Source organism: Leopardus geoffroyi, chromosome C1 (assembly GCF_018350155.1).
Source record: "Leopardus geoffroyi isolate Oge1 chromosome C1, O.geoffroyi_Oge1_pat1.0, whole genome shotgun sequence".
NCBI lineage: Eukaryota > Metazoa > Chordata > Mammalia > Carnivora > Felidae > Leopardus > Leopardus geoffroyi.
The window spans coordinates 187724657-187750995 of record NC_059328.1 but is presented as its reverse complement, the minus strand read 5'-3'; the positions used below and the strand labels follow the sequence as shown (position 1 = coordinate 187750995).

General features: G+C 36.7%; 1 protein-coding gene across 4 annotated transcripts in view; it reads right to left on the bottom strand.

The window, feature by feature from the left end:
• STRADB (STE20 related adaptor beta) overlaps window positions 1-26339 on the bottom strand; it is a 38629-nt gene that overhangs the window by 10184 nt on the left and 2106 nt on the right. For all 4 annotated transcript variants that reach the window (XM_045480733.1, XM_045480736.1, XM_045480735.1 and 1 more), the window contains 3 exons: window positions 25218-25315; window positions 20831-20911; window positions 1730-1829 (listed from right to left, as the gene is read on the bottom strand). In XM_045480733.1, the coding sequence (XP_045336689.1) occupies window positions 1730-1829; window positions 20831-20911; window positions 25218-25229 (193 nt within the window). In that variant the 5' untranslated portion in view covers window positions 25230-25315. The remainder of the gene's footprint in view (window positions 1-1729; window positions 1830-20830; window positions 20912-25217; window positions 25316-26339) is intronic.

The window sequence follows — 26339 nt, the reverse complement described above, 5'->3', positions numbered from 1 at the left end:
CTCCCTTTCTAGATTTGTCTCCGACCACTGCCTACTCTTGTAGGCAACCAGTGGGGGGTTGTTTAGGTTCCCCTCTAACCATTCTTCCTCAGTCATCTACTGAAGTAATTCTGTTTTTACCTTTTTTGAATTGACATCATCTGAATGTCCATTCTAATTTGGGGGCATTTTCCACTAGTGCTATTTTAGGAAAGGTCAGATCCTTATTTGCTCTTGGCTTCCTTGACCCTGCCATGTGAACATCAATGACCTATGCTTAGCTAACTGAAGGATGGAGTTAGTGACAAACAGAAGCAGAGGCAGTCAGAACTTCCTGCAGTGGGTTCCACTGTCTGGGATATAAGTACTCTAACAGGTAATACACTAACTAGGCTGTTCCTAGGCCACGGCCCTGGCTCTGGTTCTAGTTATGCAGCTTCGCTTAGCTTCTTCCAAGTCTATCTCTCTAGCCAATAATTCTGTCAGTTAGCAATATTGTTCAAAAAATTCCTCTCTTAAGTTAGGATTGTTTTCTGTTGTTTGTAACAAAAACCCTGACTAGAACATTCAGCAAACTTTTCCTCATTTTTCAGAATCCAGCTCATTTTTGCGATCTTTCTTGCGACTTTCACAGTAGTCAAGATGGATGGTCAGATGTTTCATCTTTTCTGTTCCTGTAATACTTAACACATCTCTACTTCAGTACTCTCTAGTACATAAACAAGGCTATCTTATGTGTTCAACTTCCCAGAAAGTATATGGATTCCTCAAGTGTTTTACATGGTTTTATATCCCTAGCATCTAACAGAGTATCTGTTTGCAATGTTTAATAGATGTTTCTGAATATTCACCGCAAAAATTTCACATGTATATGGCTATAAACAATAATTCATCTTGTTCCAAAATTAACTGAGAAAGGTGTTTACTATAAATGGGGTTTTGGGTAAGTTTTTGTTTTGTCTTGTTTTGTTTTTGAAAGAGAGTGCATGCAGGTGTGACTAGAGTAGGGGTATCAGCAGAGGGGGAGAGAGAGAATCTTAAGCAGACTCCATGCCCAGTGTGGAGCCCAACCTGGGGCTCAATCTCATGAACTGTGAGATCATGACCTGAGCTGAAATCTGAGCCACTAAGGTGACCCTAGGTAAGTTTTTAAGTTAAAAGAAACTTGGTTAAAAGACTGTGACTAAAAAGATTTACATGATTTTTCATACCCAGTATAAATTATAGACATAAAATCAGAAGATTCCTACAATAAAGACACAAATAATATTTAGATTACTTAGTGTCTTCCTTCTCTAAAAATACTTGAGTGATGGGGCGCCTGGGTGGCTCAGTCGGTTGAGCGTCCGACTTCGGCTCAGGTCACGATCTCACGGTCCGTGAGTTCGAGCCCCGCGTCAGGCTCTGGGCTGATGGCTCAGAGCCTAGAGCCTGCTTCCGATTCTGTGTCTCCCTCTCTCTCTGCCCCTCCCCCGTTCATGCTCTGTCTCTCTCTGTCCCAAAAATAAATAAACGTTAAAAAAAAAAATTAAAAAATACTTGAGTGAAAAAGTAAAAATTCTAGAAAGTAATCTTGAAAATTGGGGCTGCTATTTTAGGGAAGACATAAAATTAATAGATCCATCTGACTGACACAATTAACATGTAGCCTTATTAACACAGGTGACAACAGAAAAAGACCCACTCACAAAATAATCTTTGTGCCATCAATTTCATTTCTAACAATGAAGGATCAATTCAGGATAATTACCAATTTCCACTTGGAGTTCATAGTGAGAAACATTGGTGGAACTGATCACATCCTTGGCTCTAGTGGATGAAGGCAACTGGGAAAAGGGTAGCTCATCAACCTGCATTGTTTTAAAAAGAGGAAAACAAAATAAACTTTTTTGGTCCCCCATTTTAGTCCCCTACCCTAACATAAAATATTGATATTTTAGTTTCAAACACAATGCTCATTAGGAAAGCACTGGAGCGTGGCTTAAGACACTGTTTCAAAATCTAAGAAGAGTTTACAATTGCTAATAAGTGGTTAGTTAAAAAGCCATCAGCACGTAAAGGGGGACAGGGTGGGAAAAGCAGATTTATAGGTAGCAAAGAATAGTTTCCTGCTCAATTTCTAGTAAACACTTTTAGGAATTGCTAGAAATGGCTGTTAATTCCTGAGGTTATCTAATAAACACATCAAGGGTAGAAATGCAGGGACCTGTCCAGAATATTCTATACTTTTACTCTTGCTTCAAGTGGTTGCCAGTTGTATCTATTACACATACAGGTACCTGACTCAGCTAGTGGAGGTATTAACAATTCAAGGAAAAATTTCCACATTGCAGCCTATTAAAATTGCTGAAGTTTATCACAAGATGAAATAAATCAGAAGGGAGATCAGAAAGAAAAATAAACCCCAAGAGTTGGAAGAATAGGGTACAGACGTCCCGAATACCAGTATGAGGTCTCATGGGGGTGCTTTAGGGTCAGAGTTCTAGGTTTGCATCAGATCCCAGTGGCAGTGAAAATGATATGCACACAGAAGAGAGAAGAGGCCAATACTACTCGTGTCATACGATAGCGAAGAGGACCTCCCAAAAGACACAGTACTCCAAAAGACACTTGGAAGGATTTACAGGCATTGGTAGGTGGCAACAATTTTATTACTGCCTCCAAGATAGAGATAAGGAAATGTGGGATTAGAAATGATATAACTGTGTGTTACGAATTGTACTGACCACTTTTTATATCCTTGATTCTACATGTTCCCTAAACTTCTAAAAGAGCACAAAAAATATAATTATAAGCTCACAGCTAAAGATGAATAAAGGTGAATACTGTTCAAGAGGAGTGAAAGACTAAAATTAGAATTAATCCTAATGAAGAAAAAAAAATCTAAATAAATCAATTTTATTTCATTGTAACAGGTAACCTTCAAATAAACTCAGATTTAAAGAGCACAAATAAGAGATAGAAAAACACATAACATTTTTTTTTTATTTTAAAGTAATAACCTGTAAGCCTGTCAGGAAGGCTAGAGCACAGAATAAACTGAAGCTTACAGTTCACTGCTTGAAAAAAAATGGCAACAGGTTACCAGATAATGGACTAAAATCAGGCTAATTAACCTTTTCTTTGCTTCCATCTCATTGATTAAGGAAATAGTCTTCTTTAAAATAGAAGGGGCACATGTGTTATAAATAAGTAGCTGAAGTCTAAAACTGTTTTAAATAAGTTCAAAGCTACAGGCCAGACATAATTACATCTAGGATATTAAGTGTGCAAATGTAGTAAAACTGAGAAGAATGAAAATAGTAAAACATTGACTCAATTTTCAAAAAAAGCGTGAAAACTACAAAGGGGTAATAAGCCTTGATGCAGTTGCCCAGTAAAGTCTAAAATCAAATTACTACATAGATGAATTATAGACACTTAAGAAAACAACATGGTGGCACAAAAACAGACACATAGACCAATGGAATAGAATAGAAACCCCAGAACTAGACCCACAAACGTATGGCCAACTCATCTTTGACAAAGCAGGAAAGAACATCCAATGGAAAAAAGACAGCCTCTTTAACAAATGGTCCTGGGAGAACTGGACAGCAACATGCAGAAGGTTGAAACTAGACCACTTTCTCACACCATTCACAAAAATAAACTCAAAATGGATAAAGGACCTGAATGTGAGACAGGAAACCATCAAAACCTTAGAGGAGAAAGCAGGAAAAGACCTCTCTGACCTCAGCCATAGCAATCTCTTACTCAACACATCCCCAAAGGCAAGGGAATTAAAAGCAAAAGTGAATTACTGGGACCTTATGAAGATAAAAAGCTTCTGCACAGCAAAGGAAACAACCAACAAAACTAAAAGGCAACCAACGGAATGGGAAAAGATATTTGCAAATGACATATCAGACAAAGGGCTAGTATCCAAAACCTATAAAGAGCTCACCAAACTCCACACCCGAAAAACAAATAACCCAGTGAAGAAATGGGCAGAAAACATGAATAGACACTTCTCTAAAGAAGACATCCAGATGGCCAACAGGCACATGAAAAGATGTTCAGCGTCGCTCCTTATCAGGGAAATACAAATCAAAACCACACTCAGGTATCACCTCACGCCAGTCAGAGTGGCCAAAATGAACAAATCAGGAGACTATAGATGCTGGAGAGGATGTGGAGAAACGGGAACCCTCTTGCACTGTTGGTGGGAATGCAAATTGGTGCAGCCGCTCTGGAAAGCAGTGTGGAGGTTCCTCAGAAAATTAAAAATAGACCTACCCTATGACCCAGCAATAGCACTGCTAGGAATTTATCCAAGGGATACAGGAGTACTGATGCATCGGGGCACTTGTACCCCAATGTTCATAGCAGCACTCTCAACAATAGCCAAATGATGGAAAGAGCCTAAATGTCCATCAATTGATGAATGGATAAAGAAATTGTGGTTTATATACACAATGGAATACTATGTGGCAATGAGAAAAAATGAAATATGGCCTTTTGTAGCAACGTGGATGGAACTGGAGAGTGTGATGCTAAGTGAAATAAGCCATACAGAGAAAGACAGATACCATATGGTTTCACTCTTATGTGGATCCTGAGAAACTTAACAGGAACCCATGGGGGAGGGGGAGGAAAAAAGAAAAAAAAAAAAAAAAAAAAAGAGGTTAGAGCGGGAGAGAGCCAAAGCATAAGAGACTGTTAAAAACTGAGAACAAACTGAGGGTTGATGGGGGGTGGGAGGGAGGGGAGGGTGGGTGATGGGTATTGAGGAGGGCACCTTTTGGGATGAGCACTGGGTGTTGTATGGAAACCAATTTGACAATAAATTTCATATAATAAAAAAAAAATAAATAAATTGTAATAGAAAAAAAAAAAAGAAAACAACATGGTAATCATAAGAAGACAGTATAGGTTTACTACGAGTAAATCATCCTAAACTAAGCTCACTTCTCTTTTTGATTTGATGACTAGAAAATTAGAAAGCAAAAATCATGGCATGGTCAGTGTTCAAGGGAAGATGATAAGAGTAGGAAGATCCTAAGCTCACTTCATCCCACAGATACAGCTAAATAACCCATATCAGTGTAAATAACCCAGAAAATGACCTAAAGACTGGCAGAACGGACCTTCCACAGCTAATTGTACAGAAGAGACATCAAAAAAAAAAAAAAAATGGTAGGACATGCAGACATATGGTCTGGAACCAAACTGACCCACAAGACTATCTGCAGGAGAGAAAGACACCACAAGCACGGAGAAAGGAGAGAGGCACATGGGTGGCTCAGCTGGTTAAGCATCCAACTTCAGCTCAGGTTATGATCTCGAAATTCATGGGTTTCAGTCCTGCATTGGGCTCTGGGCTGACAGCTCAGAGCCTGGAGCCTGCTTCAAATTCTCTGTCTCCCTCTCTCTCTGCTCCTCCCCTGCTTGCACTCTGGTCTCTCTGTGTCTCTCAAAAATAAATAAATGTTAAATTATTCTTAATAAAAAAAAGAGAAGCAGACCCCACACCAGGCTTGGGTGACCAGCACTGGGAAAATGAATCCCCACATTATATGACTTTGAAAACCAGAGAGGCTTAACTTCATGAGTTTTGCCAATCAGTGGAGCTTGACACCTGATAATTTCAAAATCAGCAGACTCAGCTCTGGGAGAGCCAGAGCATAACAATCACACTGAGATAAGGCACTAAAGTAGTAGTTTGAAAAACACCTGTGATATATAGAAAGATTTATTTTCTAATTTCTGAAGATGTTCTAGAGGGGCAGGAATTTTAGGGAGACTTACCCAAGAACAAAAGAGCTGGAGGTGCCATTTCTCTCCCCAGCCCCCAAACTAGAGACATGGGACACCCACAAGAACACTCTCCTATGAGCTCACTAACAGTGTGCCCCCCCCCCCCCCATGTTCTCCTGTAGACCTGACTTCAGCAGGAGTCCATCCAAGGCAGTGTCACAGGCATGGCATTGTGCAAGTAGCCTAGACAGTAGCCAGTAGTGACCCCTGCTGTAGGGAGAGGGGAAGATAACCACACATACCACTCTGATTCTGACCCTAGCAGTGGGTGGGGGCAAACATCTGGTCTGACTGCAGGACCCACCCACCCACAAAAGCTTCTCAAGGGACAACACCGGGATAGCACCCTGCAGTCTGGTATGACCATAGCCCTGACCCACCTTAAGTCCAAGGCATCCTCAAACTCACCATTCAAAATACAAGGACTAAAACCTGCCAACAACAGGAAAAGAGAACCACTGCAGATCACTGGACTAAAGGCAAACACAGCTCACCCACAAGAGGGAGCACAAAACACATATAGGATACATCCCTAAAGCACCTCTTTCTAGTGAAGAGGGGACACTGCACTGCACAGCACTATAGAACCTCTTCTTCAGATGGCCACTACTTTCAAGAGCAGGAGACACAGCTAACTTTCCTAACACAGAGAGAGAGAGTTAGAAAAAATGAGAAGACAGAGAAATATGTTCCAAATGAAAAGACAGGACAAAGTCACAGCAAAAGAGCTAAACAAAGCAGGGATAAGTTATATGCCTGATAAATAATTTAAAGTAATGGCCATAAAGATACTCACTTGACTTGAGAAAAGAGAGGAGGATATCAGTGAGACCCTCAACAAAGAGATAGAAAATATAAAAAAGAACCAAACAGAGATGAAGAACATAATAATTCAAATTAAAAATACACTATAAAGAATAAACAGTAGACTAGAGAAGGCAGAACAGATCAGTGACCTATAAGACACAGTAATAAAAAATAATCAAGCTGAACAGCAAAAAGATGAGAATAGATTAAGGGAACTCAGTGATACCATCAAGCCCAATAACATTTGCATTACAGGGATCCCAGAAAGAGAAGAAAAAGGGGGCAGAAAATTTATTTGAAGAAATAATAGATGAAAATGTCCCAAATCTGGGGAAGGAAACAGAAATCCAGGCAGGCACAGAGAGCTCCCCAACAAAATCAATCCAAGGAGGTCCACACCAAGACATATAATTAAAATGGCTAAAGGCAGTGATAATAAGAAAATTGTATAAGGAGCAAGAAAACAGTTACATAAAAGAGAAACTCCATAAGACCATCAACTAATTTTTCAGCAGAAACTTTTCAAGCCAGAAGCAAGTGGCATGATATATTCCAAGTCCTAAAGGAAAAAAACAAAAACAAAAACTGAAACCAAGAATACTCTATCCAGGAAGGCTATTGCTTCAGAATAGAAGAGATAAAGAGTTTCCCAAACAAAAGATAAAGGAATTTATCACCACTAAACCAGCATTACAAGAAATGTTAAAGGGTATTCTTTCAGTGGAAAGGAAAGGCCATAAGCAGGAGAGAAAAAAAAAAAAAAAAAAAAAAAGGAGACAAATGCAGTAAAATTAACTATATCTATAAAAATTAGTCAAAGGACTCACAAAATAAAAAAGATGCAAATTATAAGACCAAATACATAAAAGGTAGGGGTGAGAAGAGTGATAATTAACTGCTTTTAGGAAGGATTCAAATTTAAGCGAGCATCAACTTAATATAGACTGCTATATATAAACCTAACAGTCACCACAAATCAAAAACCTATAATAAATAAGCAAAAAATAAAGGAATCTAACCATATAAAAAGAGCCATCAAACCATGAAAAAAAGCACAAGAACAGAGAACCACAAAATCAACAGTGAAACAAGTAACAAAATGGCAAAAAGTACATACTTATTAGTAATTACTTTGAATGTAAATGGGTTAACACTACAATCAAAAGACATAGGGTAGACAGGAGAGTTTTGCAGGGCCTCAGTTCCAGCGGAGGTGGTGACAGGTATCATTTCACAAGCAGACCAGAGTACACCTAGTTAAAAGTTACCACATTCAGGCCAGAGACCAAACACTGCCCATACTAGGCAAGGAGAACCTCTGCAGATGACTGTCTTGAAGAATAGAGCAGCCAGAACACAACAGCAGAGCGCATGAAGCACATACTAGAGACATTTCCTGAAGTGGCAGGCCCTCGGCACTACGTGACTTCTTGTTCATGGCCATTACTTTAGGAGCAGGAGACATAACTTGCTTTTCTAACACACATGAGCAGGCAGAGATTTAGACAAAATGACAGTGGAATTTTTTCCAAATGAAAGAACAAGGTAAGGCCACAGCCAGAAACCTAGGCAAAACTGACATAAGTAACATGACTGATGGAAAATTTAAAGCAACTCTCAAAAGGATATTCACTAGGCTTGAGGAAAGAGTGGAATACAAGAGTGAGACATCAGAGATGAAGAGTAAAATCACCAAGATTAGAAACATGCTTGATGCACAATGAACACGAAGCTAGAAGAAGCAGAGAAACAAATTAACGACACAGAAGACAAAGTAATGGAAAACAATGAAGCTAAACAAAAGAGAGAAAGAATTATGTAATATGAGAATAGACTTAGGGAACTCAGTGACTCCATCAAATGGACTAACATTTATAAGAATCCCAGAAGAAGGAGATATAGAAATGGGCATGAAATTTATTTGAAAAAATAATAGCTGAAAACTTTCCTAATCTGGGAAGGGAAATGGACATCCAGATCCAGAAAGCAGAGAATTCCCATCAAAATCAACAAAAGTTGGCCAACACCAACACATTGTAATTAACTTTGCAAAATACAGTGATTAAGAAAAAAATCTTAAAAGCAGAAAGACAAAGGAAGTCAGTAACTTACAAGGGAACACTCATAAGGCTAGCAGGAGATTTTTCAACAGAAACTTTTCAGTCCAGAAGGGAGTGGCATGATATATTCAAAGTGCTAAATGGGAAAAATATGCAGCCAAAAATACTGTATCCAGCAAAGCTATAATTCACAATAGAAGGAGAGATAGAGTTTCCCAGACAAAGACTAAAGAGGTTCGCAACCACCCCCTTGCACTGTTGGTGGGAATGCAAACTGGTATAGCCGCTCTGGAAAACAGTGTGGAGGTTCCTCAAAAAATTAAAAATACAACTACCCTACAACCCAGCAAGAGCACTACTGGGATCTGTCCAAAGGATACAGGAGTACTGATTCACAGGGGCATATGTACCCCAGTGTTTACAGCAGCACTTTCAAAAGAGCCAAATTATGGAAAGAGCCTAAATGTCCATCAACTGATGGATAAAAAAGATTTTTTTTTTTTTGCAGAGCCCCCTTCATTTTTTTTTCCATATATGAAATTTATTGTCAAATTTGTTTCCATACAACACCCAGTGCTCATCCCAAAAGGTGCCCTCCTCAATACCCATCACCCACCTTCCCCTCCCTCCCACCCCCCATCAACCCTCAGTTTGTTCTCAGTTTTTAACAGTCTCTTATGCTTTGGCTCTCTCCCACTCTAACCTCTTTTTTTTTTTTTTTTCCTTCCCCTCCCCCATGGGTTTCTGTTAAGTTTCTCAGGATCCACATAACAGTGAAACCATATGGTATCTGTCTTTCTCTGTATGGCTTATTTCACTTAGCATCACACTCTCCAGTTCCATCCACGTTGCTACAAAGGGCCATATTTCGTTCTTTCTCATTGCCATGTAGTACTCCATTGTGTATATAAACCACAATTTCTTTATCCATTCATCAGTTGATGGACATTTAGGCTCTTTCCATCATTTGGCTATTGTTGAGAGTGCTGCTATAAACATTGGGGTACAAGTGCCCCTATGCATCAGTACTCCTGTATCCCTTGGGTAAATTCCTAGCAGTGCTATTGCTGGGTCATAGGGGAGGTCTATTTTTAATTTTCTGAGGAACCTCCACACTGTTTTCCAGAGCGGCTGCACCAATTTGCATTCCCACCAACAGTGCAAGAGGGTTCCCGTTTCTCCACATCCTCTCCAGCATCTATAGTCTCCTGATTTGTTCATTTTGGCCACTCTGACTGGCGTGAGGTGATACCTGAGTGTGGTTTTGATTTGTATTTCCCTGATAAGGAGCGACGTTGAGCATCTTTTCATGTCCCTGTTGGACATCCGGATGTAGAAGACGTGGTTTATATATATAATACTATTTGGCAATGAGAAAGAATGAAATCGTGCAATTTGCAGCAACGTGGATGGAACTGGAATGTATTATACTAAGTGAAATAAGTCAGTCAGAGAAAGATAGATATATATTTTCACTCATGTGTGGAATTTGAGAAACTTAACAGAAGACCATGGGGGACAGGAAGGGGAAAAAATAGTTACAGACAGAAGGGGGTGGAGGCAAACCATAAGACACTCTTAAATACATAGAACAAATTGAGGGTTGATGGAGAGGTGAGGGAGAGGGGAAAATGGGTGATGGGCACTGAGGAAGGCAGTTGTTTGGTTGAGCACTGGGTGTTGTATATAAGCGATGAACCATGGGAATCTACCCCCTGAAACCAAGAGCACACTGTACACACTGTATGTTAGCCAATTTGACAATAAATTATATTAAAAAAATAAATAAAAAATAAAGTGAAATACAACCTCCAGAAAAAAATAAAATAAAGGGGTTTGTGACTACTAAACCAGCTCTGCCAGAAGTATTAAAGGGGACTCTTTGAGTGGAGTTGAGGGGAGACCAAAAGTGATGGTATAAAGGTAAGAAACACAAAAGAAGTAAAAATGAGTATCTCTGGAAAAAAAATCAAAGAACTCACACACACACACACACACACACACACACACACACACACACACAAAGAATATAAACTAACACATACCTAAAATGAGGGGAGGAGAGGAGAAAAGAATGGGTTCACACTTAAATGACCAGCAACTTAATATACATGCTATATGAAGAAGAGGTTATAAACAAACCTAATGGTAACCATAAATCAAAAACCACATATATGGGCATTTGGGTGGCTCAGTTGCTTGAGCATCTGACTTGATTTCAGCTCAGATTATGGTCCGACGGTTCATGGGTTTGAGCCCCATGCTGGGCTCCACATTGACAACATGGAGCTTGCTTGGGATTCTCTCTCTCCTCCTATCTCTACTTCTCTCTCTCTCACTCTCTCAAAAATAAACATTTATTTAGATATTATTTTTTTTAATGTTTATTTAGTTTTGAAGGAGAGAGAGACAGAGAGTGAGTGAGGGAGGGACAGAGAGAGGGAGACACAGAATCTGAAGCAGGCTCCAGGCTCTGAGCTGTCAATGCAGAACCAGACACGGGGCTTGACCTCATGAAGTATGAGATCATGACCTGAGCCAAAGTCAGACGTCCAACCGACTGAGCCACCAAGGTGCCCCCAAAAATAAACATTTAAAAAAAAAAACACAAATAAATAAGCAAAGAATAAAGAAAAGACTTCTAATATATCACTACAGAAAATCAGCAAACATGAAAAAGACAAGTAAGGATCAGAGGAAAGCTCCAGAAACAACCACAAAACAAGTAACAAAATAGCAATAAATTTATATCTATCAATAATTACTTTGAATATAAATGGACTAAACATTCCAATCAAAAAATACAGGGTGTCAGGAGGGATAAGAAAACAAGACCCATCTTGCTGCCTGTAAGAGAATTTTAGACCTAGAATCACATGCAGAGTGAAAGTGAGGGGTTGGAGAAACATTTATTATGCAAATGGCCATCAAAAGAAAGCCAGGGTACCAATACATGTATTAGACAAAGTAGACTTTAAAACAAAGACTCTAAGGGGACAAAGAAGGATTCTACATAATAACATAAGGGATACTCCAACAAGAAAATATAACAATTGTAAATATTTATGCACCCATATGGAAGCACCCAAATACATAAAACAATTATTAACAAACATAAAGGAACTAATCGATAATAATACAGTAACAGTAGAGGACTTTAACTCCCCATTAACATCAGTGGACAGATCATCTAATAGAAAATAAATAAGGAAACAATGACTTTGAATGACACGCTGGGCAGAGGGATTTACCAGATATATTCAGAACAATCCATCCTCAGACAGCAGAATATGCATTCTTTTCAAGTGTACATGGAACATTCTCCAGAAGACATCACATAATAGGCCACAAAATAAGTGTCAACAAATTCAATAATATCAAAGACACATCATGCACCTTTTCTAACCACAATTGTATGAAACAAGAAGTATAAGAAAGAACACAAATATATGGAGGTTAAATAACATGGTACTAAACAATGAGTGGTACTAAACAATGAATTCTTTATTGAATTCTTTCAATAAAGAAATCAAGGAGGAAATAAAAACATACATGGAGATGGGGCGCCTGGGTGGCGCAGTCGGTTAAGCGTCCGACTTCAGCCAGGTCACGATCTTGCGGTCCGTGAGTTCAAGCCCCGTGTCAGGCTCTGGGCTGATGGCTCAGAGCCTGGAGCCTGTTTCCGATTCTGTGTCTCCCTCTCTCTCTGCCCCTCCCCAGTTCATGCTCTGTCTCTCTCTGTCCCCAAAAAAATAAACGTTGGAAAAAAAAATATACATGGAGACAAATGAAAATGCAAACATAAAAATCTTGGGGATACATCAACAGTGGTCTGAGAGGGAAGTTTATAGCAATACAGGTCTGCCTCAAGAAGCAAAAAAAATTCTCAAATAATGTAACCTTACACTTAAAGGAGCTAAAAGAAGAAGAAGAAGAAGAAGAAGAAGAAGAAGAAGAAGAAGAAGAACCCAAACCTAACAGAAGGAAGGAAAGATTAGTATAGAAATAAATGATATAGGAACAAAAACAATAGAACAATGAAACCAGGAGCTGGTTCTTTGAAAAGTCAACAAAAATAAACCTTTAGTCAGATTTATCAAAAAGAAAAGAGAAAGGTCTCAAATAATAAAATCACAAATGAGAGAGTAGACATGACAACCAACATCAAAGAAATACAATTATAGGAGGATATTATGAAAAGCTATATGACAACAAATTGAACAACCTAGAAGAAATGGATAAATTCCTAGAAACAAATAAATTACCAAAATTGAAATCAGGAAGAAACAGAAAATTTGAACAGATCGATTACCAGCAAAGCAACTGAATCAGTAATCAAAAAACTCTCAACCAAAGTCCAGGGCCAGACGGCTTCACAGGCAAATTCTAGCAAACATTTAAATAAGAGTTGATACCTATCCTCTCAAACTGTTCCACAAAAAGAAGAGCAAGGAAAACTTCCAAATTCATTCTATAAGGCCGGCATTACCCTCATACCAAAACCAGATAAAGACACCACAAAAAAAGAGAACTACTGACCACTATCTCCAATGAACATAGTTGCAAAAATTCTCAACAAAATAACAGCAACAGAATCCACCAATACCTTAAAAAAAATCACTCAGTACAATCAAATGGGATTTATTCCTGGGATGCAAGGGGAGTTCAATATTCACAAATCAATGTGATACATGGCATCAATAAGAAAGAGCAAGATTAAAAACCATATAACTTCAATAGATGCAGTAAAGCATTTGACAAAATACAACAATCATGATAAAAACCCTCAACAAAGTAGGTTTAGAGAAACACATCTCAACATAGTAAAAGCCATATGTTAAAAACCCACAGCTAACATCATGCTCAATGGTGACAAACTGGGAACTTTTCCTGTAAGATCAGGAGCAAGATAAGGATATCCATTTCCATTACTTTTATTCAACATAGTACTGGAAGTCCTAGCCACAACAATCAGACAACAAAAAGAAATAAAAGGCATCCAAATCGGTAAGGAAAAAGATAAACTTTCACTATTTGCAGATGACATAATACTACATACAGGAAACCCTAAAGACTCCAAAAAACTACTAGAAATGATGAAAGAATTCAGGAAGGTTACAGAACACAAAATCAACAGACAGAAATCTGTTGCATTTCTCTACACTAAAATGATATAGCAGAAACAGAAATTTAAAAAACAATCCCACTTACAGTTGCACCAAAAATAATAAAATATATAGGGGTGCTTGGGTCGCTCAGTTGGTTAAGCACCTGACTCTTGGTTTCGGCTCAGGTCATGATCTCATGGTTTGTGAAACAGAGCCCTGAATCAGGCTCTGTGCCGACAGCATGGAGACTGCTTGGGATTCTCTCTCTCCCTCTCTCTCTGTCCCTCAACTGCTCACGTGTATGTGCTCTCTCAAAATAAATAAACATTAAAAAATATCTAGAAATAAACTTAACCAAAGAGGTGAAAGACGTGTACTCTGAAAACTATAAAAAAACTGATGAAAGAAATTAAAGATGACAAAATGGAAAGATATTCCATACTAATGGACTGGGAAAACCAATACTGTTAAAATGTCCATACTACCAAAAGCAATCTACAGATTGAATTCAATTACTACCAAAATTCTAACAGCATTTTCCATAGAACTAGAACAAATAACCCTAAAATTTGTGTGGAAACACAAAAGACCTCAAATAGCTAAAGCAATCTTGAAAAGGAAAAATAAAACTGGAAGTATCACACTCTCACCTATATTAATTAAAACAGTATGGTACTAGTAGAATAACAGACACATAGATCAGTGGAACAGAATAGAGAGCCCAGAAATAAACTCATGATTAGTCAGTTAATCTATGACAAAGGAGGCAAGAATATGCAATGGGATAAATACAGTCTCTTCAACAATGTTGGAAAAATTGGACAGCTACATACAAAATAATGAAACTGGACCACTTTCTTATACCATACACAAAAATGAATTCAAAATGGATTAAAGACCTAAATGTGAGACCTGAAACTGTAAAAATCCTAGAAGAGTGCACAGGTAGTGCACTAATGTAACACTGTATTTACCTGATATTAACCCATAGAAACATTTTTCTGGATATGTCTCCCAAGGCAAGAGAAGCAAAAGCAAAAATAAACTGAGACTGTATCCAAATAAAAAGCTTCTGCATAGCAAAGGTAACAATCAGCAAAATTAAAAAGCAATCTACTGAATGGGAAAATATATTTGCAAAAGATATATTCATTAAAGGGTTCATCTCCAAATATATAAAGAATTTATATAACTCAACATTCAAAACACAAATAATCCTATTTAAAAATGGGCAGAGGACAGGAAGAGTCATTTCTCCAAAGAAGACATACAGATGGTCAACAAACACATGTAAAGATGCTCAACAGCACTAATCAGGGAACTGCAATTTAAAACCACAAAGAGATATCACCTCATACCTGTCAGAATGGCTAAAATCAAAAACACAAGAAACAAGTGTTAGCAAGGTTGTGGAGAAAAAGGAACCCCTTGCACTATTGGTAGGAATACAAACTGGTACAGCCACTGTGGAAAGCACTATGGAGGTTCCTCAAGAAATTAAAAAAAGAATTACCATATGATCCACTAATGCCACTACTGGGTATTTACCCAAAGAATATGAAAACACTAATTCAAAAAGGTATATGCATCCTTATGTTTATTGCAATGTTTACATTATTTACGATAGACAAAATATGAAAGACACCCAAGTGTCCACTAATAGATGAATGGATAAAGAAGATGTGCTATATATACACCACAGAATATTATTCAGCCATAAGAAAGAATGAAATCTTGTCATTTCTAACAACATGGATGGATCTAGAGGGTATACTGCAAAGTAAAATAAATCAGTCAGAGAAAGACAAATACCATATTATTTCACTGAAATGTGGAATTTAAGAAACAAAAGAAATGAACAAAGAAAAAAAAGAGACAAACAAAAAACCAAACTCTCAAATATAGAGAACAAACATGTTTACCAGAGGGGGGTGGGTCAGGGGACTGATGAAATAGGTAAAGGTGATTAAGAGCACATTTATCATGATGAACACTGAGTAAAGTATAGAATCGCTGGAGCACTATATTTTACACTTAAAAGTAATGTAACACTGTATTTTAAGTACACTGGAATTAAAAAAAAATCATGGCAGGTTCTTGTTCATGTTAAATTTTTTAGTAACTTCCTAAAAATTCAGAGGACCTGCTTAATGACTAATCTGCAAAGGAAATCATGAAATCAATTTCAATAAACTACTTAAAAATTAACCAAGAAGTGAAAGTTGTACAATGAAAACTACAAAACATTGCTAAAAGAAATTAAGGAAGACATAAATAAATAAATGGGAACACATTTCATATTCATTGATTGGAAGACTTATTATTTTTTTCTTTTTTTTTTTAATATATGAAATTTATTGTCAAATTGGTTTCCATACGACACCCAGTGCTCATCCCAAAAGGTGCCCTCCTCAATACCCATCACCCACCCTCCCCTCCCTCCCACTCCCCATCAACCCTCAGTTTGTTCTCAGTTTTTAACAGTCTCTTATGCTTTGGCTCTCTCCCACTCTAACCTCTTTTTTATTTTTTTTTCCTTCCCCTCCCCCATGGGTTTCTGTTAAGTTTCTCAGGATCCACATAAGAGTGAAACCATATGGTATCTGTCTTTCTCTGTATGGCTTATTTCACTTAGCATCACACTCTCCAGTTCCATCCACGTTGCTACAAAAGGCCATATTTCATTTTTTCTCATTGCCACGTAGTATTCCATTGTGTATATAAACCACAATTTCTTTATCCATTCATCAATTGATGGACATTTAGGCTCTTTCCATCATTTGGCTATTGTTGAGAGTGCTGCTATAAACATTGGGGTACAAGTGCCCCTATGCATCAGTACTCCTGTATCCCTTGGGTAAATTCCTAGCAGTGCTATTGCTGGGTCATAGGGTAGGTCTATTTTTAATTTTCTGAGGAACCTCCACACTGCTTTCCAGAGCGGCTGCACCAATTTGCATTCCCACCAACAGTGCAAGAGGGTTCCCGTTTCTCCACATCCTCTCCAGCATCTATAGTCTCCTGATTTGTTCATTTTGGCCACTCTGACTGGCGTGAGGTGATACCTGAGTGTGGTTTTGATTTGTATTTCCCTGATAAGGAGCGACGTTGAACGTCTTTTCATGTGCCTGTTGGCCATCCGGATGTCTTCTTTAGAGAAGTGTCTATTCATGTTTTCTGCCCATTTCTTCACTGGGTTATTTGTTTTTCGGGTGTGGAGTTTGGTGAGCTCTTTATAGGTTTTGGATACTAGCCCTTTGTCCGATATGTCATTTGCAAATATCTTTTCCCATTCCGTTGGTTGCCTTTTAGTTTTTTGGTTGTTTCCTTTGCTGTGCAGAAGCTTTTTATCTTCATAAGGTCCCAGTAATTCACTTTTGCTTTTAATTCCCTTGCCTTTGGGGATGTGTCGAGTAAGAGATTGCTACGGCTGAGGTCAGAGAGGTCTTTTCCTGCTTTCTCCTCTAGGGTTTTGATGGTTTCCTGTCTCACATTCAGGTCCTTTATCCATTTTGAGTTTATTTTTGTGAATGGTGTGAGAAAGTGGTCTAGCTTCAACCTTCTGCATGTTGCTGTCCAGTTCTCCCAGCCCCATTTGTTAAAGAGACTGTCTTTTTTCCATTGGATGTTCTTTCCTGCTTTGTCAAAGATGAGTTGGCCATACGTTTGTGGGTCTAGTTCTGGGGTTTCTATTCTATTCCATTGGTCTATGTGTCTGTTTTTGTGCCAATACCATGCTGTCTTGATGATGACAGCTTTGTAGTAGAGGCTAAAGTCTGGGATTGTGATGCCTCCTGCTTTGGTCTTCTTCTTCAAAATTACTTTGGCTATTCGGGGCCTTTTGTGGTTCCATATGAATTTTAGGATTGCTTGTTCTAGTTTCGAGAAGAATGCTGGTGCAATTTTGATTGGGATTGCATTGAATGTGTAGATAGCTTTGGGTAGTATTGACATTTTGACAATATTTATTCTGGAAGACTTAATATTATTAAAACTTCAGGGACCCTGAATGATTCAAATAATCTTGAAAAGAAGAATAAAATCGGAGGACCAACTCTTCCTGATTTTGAAACTTATTATAAAGCAATAGTAACCAAAACAGCATGGTACTGAAATAAAGACAGAACTATAAACCAATGGAAGAAATAGAGAGCCCAGAAATAATCCCTCACATCTATGGTCAAATGGCATTCGGCAAGGGTTGCCAACACCATTCAATAAAGCAAGGATAGTATTTTCAGCAAATCGGCTAGAAAAAGTGTATATCCACATGCAGAAGAATGAAGTTGGACCCTTATCTAACACGATACACAAAAATTAACTCAAAATCAATCAAGGACTTAAATTTAATACCTAAAACAATAAAACTCTTAGAAGACATAGGACAAAAGCTTCATGACACTGGATTTGGAGATGATTCCTTGGATATGAGAGCAAAGATATAAGGTTTAAGTAAAAAAAGAAAAGCAGACCAAGCGGACTTTGTGTAAATTTTTAAATTCTGTGCATCAAAAAACACACATCAACAAAGTTAAAAGGCAACGTGTGGGAGAAAACATTTGTAGACATCTTTTAAGGTGTTAATATCCAGAATATATATAGAACTCCTAAAATTCAACAACAAAAAAGCAAACAACCCAATTTAAAAAAGGGCAGAGGACTTGAATAGAGATTTCCTCACAGAAGACACACATGTGGCCAATAAGATGAAAAGGTGCTCAACATCACTAATCATTAGGGAAATGTAAATCAAAAGTACGAGGTACCACCTCACACCCATTACATTGGCTACTATCAAGAAACAGAAAATAAAGAGGTGTTGGTTAGAATGTAAAGAAATTGGAACTCTTACGCACTGTTGGTGAGAATGTAAAATGGTAGAACCAGCGATGAAAACAGTATGGTTTCCAAATTAAATTCCAAATTAAAATGGAATACCATATGTATGATGCAGTAGTTCCACTTGCGGGTATATACCAAACAGAACTGAAATTAGGGTCTTAAAGAGATATCTGCATATCCGTGTTCATAGCAGCATCATTCACAATAGCCACAAAGTGAAAGCAACCCAAGTGTCCATCAACAAATGAGTGGATAAGCAAAATGTAGTATATACACACAATGGAACATTTTCAGCCTTAAAAAATAAGGAAATTCTACAATTTGTTGCAACACAAATGAACCATGAGGATATTAAATGAAATATAATTCAGTCACAAAAAGGCAAATACAGTATGATTCCACTGATATTAGGTACTCAGTGTAGTCAAAAATCATAGAAACAAAGCAGAATGGTGGTTGATGGGAGCTGGGGAGAGGGGAAATTGGGAGTTATTGTTTAATGGATACACGGTTTCAATTTTATAAGATTAAAAGAGTTATAGAGATGGATGGTGGCAATGGCTGTGCAACACTATGAACGTATTTGATACCACTGAACTGTACACTTAGAAATAGCTAAGATGATAAATTTTATGTTAATACGTATTTTAGCACCAGGCCAAAAAAAAAAAAAAAAAAAAAAAAGAAAGAAAAAAAGAAAAAGGGCAGCAGCACCTGTGGAAGTATCCTGAGTGTAAGACCTCTCTCTTGGTAACAGCAAGGGGATAACAGCAGACACTGCACTCTGAACACTACTCAATCTGAAGGATAATACTTAAATGAAAATTAGGATTGGATACTATTCCTATTTTATAAAAAGGCAGACTAAAAGACTTTAGAATATTAGTGACTAAAAAGCGAAATGAGGAAAATGAAGAGAACTGAAATAGGATCAAGATACATATATAAACAAGAATAACTGGGATAGCTTGATTTTGTAGGAAACATGGCATTTGCAAGGCCCGTTCCATTTTATAGTAAGAACTGCAGAATAAAGTAAGGATTAAGGAGGAAAGGACCCCAGAAAAATATTTATTCCCAAGCATGTTTTTAAAAATATTATTTAATATATCAGGCATTGCCCTGGGGAGATACAGATGAAAAAGACAGGATGCCTGTTTTACGGGAATCATGTTATACTTAGACATATATATCAATCATTGTGAGACAATGTAATAAATATCATTTTCTGGGAATGTCTAAGGTTTGTAGAAGCATAATGGAATAAAAAGTACAAAAGGATAGGCTTCAAAGATGTAATGCTTGCGCCCACCTGCACAAATGAGGAGGAATTTTGGAGGAAAAAAAAGGAAAGTATTTCAATCAGAAAAAAAAGAGTGTGCACTAAGATTCAGTAGCAAGAAAGGAAACTCAAAAATTAGATATATTCCACACCATTAAGAGTCCTTAAACCATGCTAAAAAGTTTAGGCTTTATCCCATAGGTTTCAGGAAACCAATGAAAGTTTTAAAGTTGTAAAGTGACACATACAAGCAGGCCCCTTACTGGTCACAGTGTTGAATACTGATCTGAGTGTGAGAAGAGGTTTATCTAGAAAACTAGGGGCAATGCATCTACCTGCAACTGTGCAGGTAAGAGATGATGAGATTCAGGTAGTAGCACTGATGAGGTGAAGGAGGAGATGGACTCAAGGGCATTTCAGAGACAGACAGAAGAGACTGTCTGTATAACTAGATGTGAGGAAGAGGTAAGTGTCAGGATAACCTCAGTTTCCAGTTAGGGCGACTTAGTAGAAAGGTTTTCATTAGCCAAAGAAAGAAATCCAATGGATCAGAGAAGTTTGATATTCTAAGGGTTTACTCAAACTGCATAGAGAATGCCTATGAAAAGTCTAATTGGAGGCATTCTATAGACACATTTAGTGGCCAGGAAACAGTGTGGGGTTGTAGGTAAAAATTTGAGAATCACCAGTCCTGCTTGATGCCAGAGTCCCTTGGTGACCTGAAGAAAAATCTGAGGTAGCAATTGAAGCCTATGAATAGGTGAGACTGCTTAGGGGGAGCCTATTTAGGGAAGAGGCCAACTGCAGACTTCTGGAGAATAACAGAAGTAGAGGAAGAAGAAACAGTAAAAGATATCGTGAAGAAAAAGAGAATTGGAAAATAGGAATTACATTCTGTAATATGATATTACAGAAAACAAAGGAGGAATATTAATTGTACTTAACTATTTTCTTACCAAGTGTTGATGGATACTGGTCTCAGACTGTTTTTCAGGTCTGAGTGATTCAACTTGTGTTCGTGAAGTGCAGAAACAATCCTGGAAATTTAGAAATGCATTAAATCAGTGAAAAATAAGTCATAAGATCAATAGGGGTGACATGTGAATATAAAGGTCTGATGACTAGGGCGAGGAGCAGAGACAAAGGGCAGCATGCAAGAACCTGGAATTGAAGTCAAGATCCATACCATGGATGTCCTCAGTATGGGAGAGATGGGAAAGCAGCTGGGTATGCAGAAGACAAGTTATAATTTTACTTGGTGCTACCTCTGGGGGTCATAATATTAATTCATTTTTACTGCTGCTATTAATTTTTAACCCTTTCATCATCTTTGCAGTTTTGAACATTTAGCTAAAGGTTATACTGCTATACTCATTATAATCAATTTTATTTTAATCCTCAGATTCTTTCTTAAATGTAAGTACCATGTTTATCCACATTAAACTATACAATTAATGTATTGGAAAACAATTTTGTTTCTTAAGGTGATAAACATCTTACTTCAACTGAAAGCAAATTAAAAGTAGAAGACTTAGAGCCTGGGTGGCTTAGTCGGTTGAGTCTGTTGGACTCTGGATTTTGGTTCAGGTCATGATCCCAGGGTCATGGGATGGAACCTTGTGTCAGGCTCCATGCTGAACATGAATCCTGCTTAAGATTCTCTCTCTCCCTCTGCTCCTCCCCAGCTTGTGCATGCATGCAAGCTCTCTCTCCTTCTAAAAAAAAAAAAGTAGGAGACTTAGTTCTAGTTCCATTATCACAATTTACCTTTTCTTGCATTTTAACCCATGGTCCTACTATCACATCTTGCCAATAAAGAAATGTAACACCTCTATATGATTTATCATCAGTTAGTGGCATAAAGCTGGCCTTATTTTATTTAGGAAGAAAAGATATGTCAAAAGAAAAATATAAACAAATTATATGAAAGAGACTTTACAATAAATTATTTTCTAGCATCTCATTAACATTTATTTGTACATGAACAGTAAAGTACTAATACCAAATGAGTCTTCAAGATAAGCTCTCCCATGTCTACCTAACACTTTGTAGTTACTTTTTTTTGTAGTCACTTAAAAATAATCAAACTTCCTTTAAAATACACCAGAATTTCTCACTAATCAAACTAGTCATTTTCTCAGTTTTTTCAGTTTACTGATTATTTTAAGACAAATTCCTGAAGTTTGTATACCCTATCAATTTTATCACAATAATTTGATCTAAATCTCCAGTCTTAGGTAAAATTTGCCCCCGGAGAACAGGAGCTAACAATGTCAATTTTAATTATAGAAACATTTCCTTTAAAAATTTTCTATTGGATTGTCTAGAGCGAACACAATGGACAATAAAAGTTTTTGAAGAGAGTTATTACCAGTTAGGCCATATACATAATGTATTTGGTATTTACATATATTTTATAACATTTACTCTGAATTGTTCACAATAATCATTAACACCATTGTCAACAAAAGAGTTAACATAGCAGACCTAAAACTGCTGTCTTTAGAAAAGGCTTGTTTGCAAAGTTGATCCTTGGCTAGTATCTGGGAACAAGGAGGGTTCCCGCCATTCCTTGATAAGAACGGATCATGTGCTTAAACCATATAAACAATATGGTTTATGCTGAATATCTGCTTTTTTTTCCTGGAAGTCTAGAATTTTGTTAACCTGCTAGCAGAAGGTACCTACATGACCAACCCCCAATAAAAAGCCTGAGAATAAGTCTCTAATGAGCTTCCTTGGTAGGCAACACTTCACACATGTTGACATTACTCTGGGAGAATTAAGCACATCCTACGTGACTCCACTGGGAGAGGATTCCTAGAAGCCTGAGCCTGGTTTCCTTTGAACTTTACTCCTTGTACCTTTTTCCTTTGCTGACTTTGCTTGGTATCCTTTAGCTGTGATAAATCTTAATTATAAGTATGACTACATGACCAGTTTTCCAACTCCTTCTAGCAAATCACCAGACCTGGAGGTAGTCTTTGGAGCACATCTAACACAGTTATCAAAATATATTCAAACATAAAAAAGTCTCTCTAAAAAACCTCCATCACTTTTTTTTTTTTTTTGATGGAAGCTAATTTAGGACATATTGGGCATATTTTTTTTAAAACTTATATTGACTCTAATTTATTTTCAAAATAAGAGTCATGATCTTTTTGGTTTATATATAGAAAACATTTTATAAAATAATATGGTAGACCTCCATTTAATATTCTTTATATAGAATTTTCACAGCACAAGAAAATGATCACTAAAAATGTGAAAATAGCTAAAACCAGCCAACATTACAAGGCAAAATGTTTTTGCTGACCTCTCCTAAAAATATTAGCATGTTCATTAGCTGCCCAGGTTATAAAAATCATAAACCACTCATAGCTTATCCTTCAAAACATTTTTTATATCCACATTGACTCAAATGAATGCTAGTGAATAAAATAGCTCATGCAAACTCTACATATTAAGGTCTTTTAGGCAGGAAAAATGATTGAAAAGCATCCAGAAGCTGCCCCAGAATATTTTTAATGTAAAATTTAATGTATTTTTAACCCACTACCATAATAGTAGTGAAAAGCAGTTATACCTAAAAGAGAAACTAAAGGAAAATATTTTAATTATGCTGCTCCTTTGAAAACACTGTTTCTTAGCTCTCAAACAGAGGGTAAAACTTGAATGGGGAGGAATCCTTCATAAGTAAAAACATCAACTTTATCTCAGCCGCACAAATATCTCATTTAGGAAAATAACATGAATATTTTGATTCAAAGGATTCTAAATATTTCATCATTACAGGAAGAATAAATGTAAAATTATTAACCAATTGAACAAATTTAAACCACCCATTATTAAATTATATTAGTTTTCACAAAACCCATAATTATGGAATAATGGAATAACTAAGATATTCCTATTCCAAAATTTAGAAACCCTGGGACACAGCCCTCTAAATCTCAGGATCTTCATCTATCAAATACTCTTTCACATCTCATCCAATTTACAAATCAATATAAAACTGTTAACCTTACGTAATCCTTTAGAGCAGGGGTCTGCAAACTATGGTCTACAAGTCAATCTGACCCACCACCTATTTTAGTGAATAAGGTTTTACTGCAACACTGACTCATTCATTTTTATTCATCTACATATTGCCTATGACTGCTTTCACACTATAACAGAAAAGTAATTTGTAACAGAGACCTTATAGCATACAAATACTATCTGGCCCTTTACAGAAAAACTTTGCCAATCTCTGCGTTAGAAAATGAGGTTAGGTATTTAACCCCATGTACTTCCTATCTAAAGTTCCCTGTTAAGTAGAAAAGCTTAACTTTAAAAATAAAGTAAATGCATTCCATATTTTCCATATAACAAAAAAATCATACAATAAATTCAACAAATGCATTCTGTATTTCCTCATAGTTCTGCCTCTCAGACTTGGCAAATGATGGAGTGGATTAGCAGATATGAGTTTGAGCCTTGGCTCTAATTCTATACAATCTTGGGCCAGACTCAAAATGAGGATTATACCACCTGCCCTGCCAATCACTCACAATTTTGAAGAGTGAAAGAGATATAATATATGAAAGTATTTATATACTACAAGTAATCATACAAATGCATCCATCACTTTTTAAAAAGATCACTGCTTTAATATAATCAAATACTGTATTATGTTCTATATAAGATGTGATGAAAGACCTAAAACTAATCCAAATAATCCAAATAATATTTTCTGTAGGTTGAATATTTTTTACCTTATGATTCTTGGTTTTCAATATAGATACCATGGACCTACTATAAACAAAAACAAGTTGGAATCTATATACATCACATACATTGATCCAAATGGTTTTTTTTTTGTCTTGTTAAGAGGCTTATTTTAATTACTATTTTGCTTGCCTTTGGTCTAATGGAAATTTATAAAAGGGATTTTTGAAATATTTAAAGGATAAGGCATAGCTAAGTGGATGGGAGAGGCATATCTAAGTACAGTAAAAAAGTACATGAAAAAAGTGGGTATGAGACAAAGAAAAAGAATAATATATTAGCAAAGTATATAAGCAAAGTATTAGTAAAGTATAAGCAAAGTACAGTAAAAAAGTACATGAGAAAAATGGGTATGAGGCAAAGGAAAAGAATAATGAATATATAAGCAAAGTATTAGCAACAAAAACTCAATGGGAATTTAACTCATTTCTTAAGACCAGAAGCCATTCTGGTCAAAATAACATCTCAGGGCATAATAATATCCAATATCCCATTAGAACATGCCTTCTGTTATGGCTCTGCATCTAACTACTCTGATAGCACAAAATTAGAGCTACGTTAATACAAACTTACCAAAAGAGACATTGAATCGTTTTAGTTCACAGGAAGTGACAAAAATCCATCTATTTCAGAAAAAGATTTTTGCTTTATCTTCAAGGTGAAGAGATATCCTATTATAAAAACAAAAGCAAAATAATTTAGATGTACATGAAAGATCCTTAAGAACTAGTTGTTATAATCCCACATGAAAGGCAGCTATTCTTTGACACAAGGACTACAGACATTCCTGAAAAGTGTCTTTAAAGACCATTTCTGTTTACAGAACACTACAGTATTTGGGATCTGACATCACAACAGAAAGGCAGAGTGAAGTTGAAGGGAAATTCTGAATATTTCCATTGACCAATATAACTGCATCTCTCCCTACCTATCTTTTCTGTACTACTTTTTTGTTTAAGAACCTGAAGCAAATGTGAAAGCAGTATGGAAAGTCAATGTTGGACCCACATTTGACATAAATTGTGCCACTTACAAATACACCCCAAGAATTTCCAATGGTTCCACTTAAAAGTAAATGTTGACAGTTCCAAAGCTTCCTGATTGGATTAATTACCTATTAAATCATTTGGGGTCTATGACAAGCAAATTTGGGAAAGGATGTGGATTAGTAATACGCTACGAATCAGTAACATTTTTTCATTGCCATATGTCTTTAAAAAAGAAATTTCAATTTTCAGGCAAAAATAATATTTTCTTTAGGTTGAATATTTTTTACCTTATGATTCTTAGTTTTCAATTCTATTTTTCCTGGAATTTGACAAATATGATATGCAGATTATTACACAAATAATTCCTGTCCACTTTCTTTAGTAGAGTATTAATCTCAATATGAAGACTCTACAACAGATTCAGAAGTTTAAAATAGTAACTTCTTTGGATTCAAGGAGCTTTAAAGAAACCACCAAAACTTTCCAGATTTTTCCAAATAGAAAGGGAGGCAATGTTCTAAACTTCCTAGTGCTAGGTGTTCTTTACACCTAACTAATATCACCTCTTTTTTCTAAATCATGGTTTGTTATTTCATTTTAATAAAGTCCCCAAGTTTACACAGGGTATCTGCAACTATCTGAGCAAAATTAAAAAGAAAAATAAGATTTTATAAACAATAGATATAGTGGAGCAGTATCCAACTTA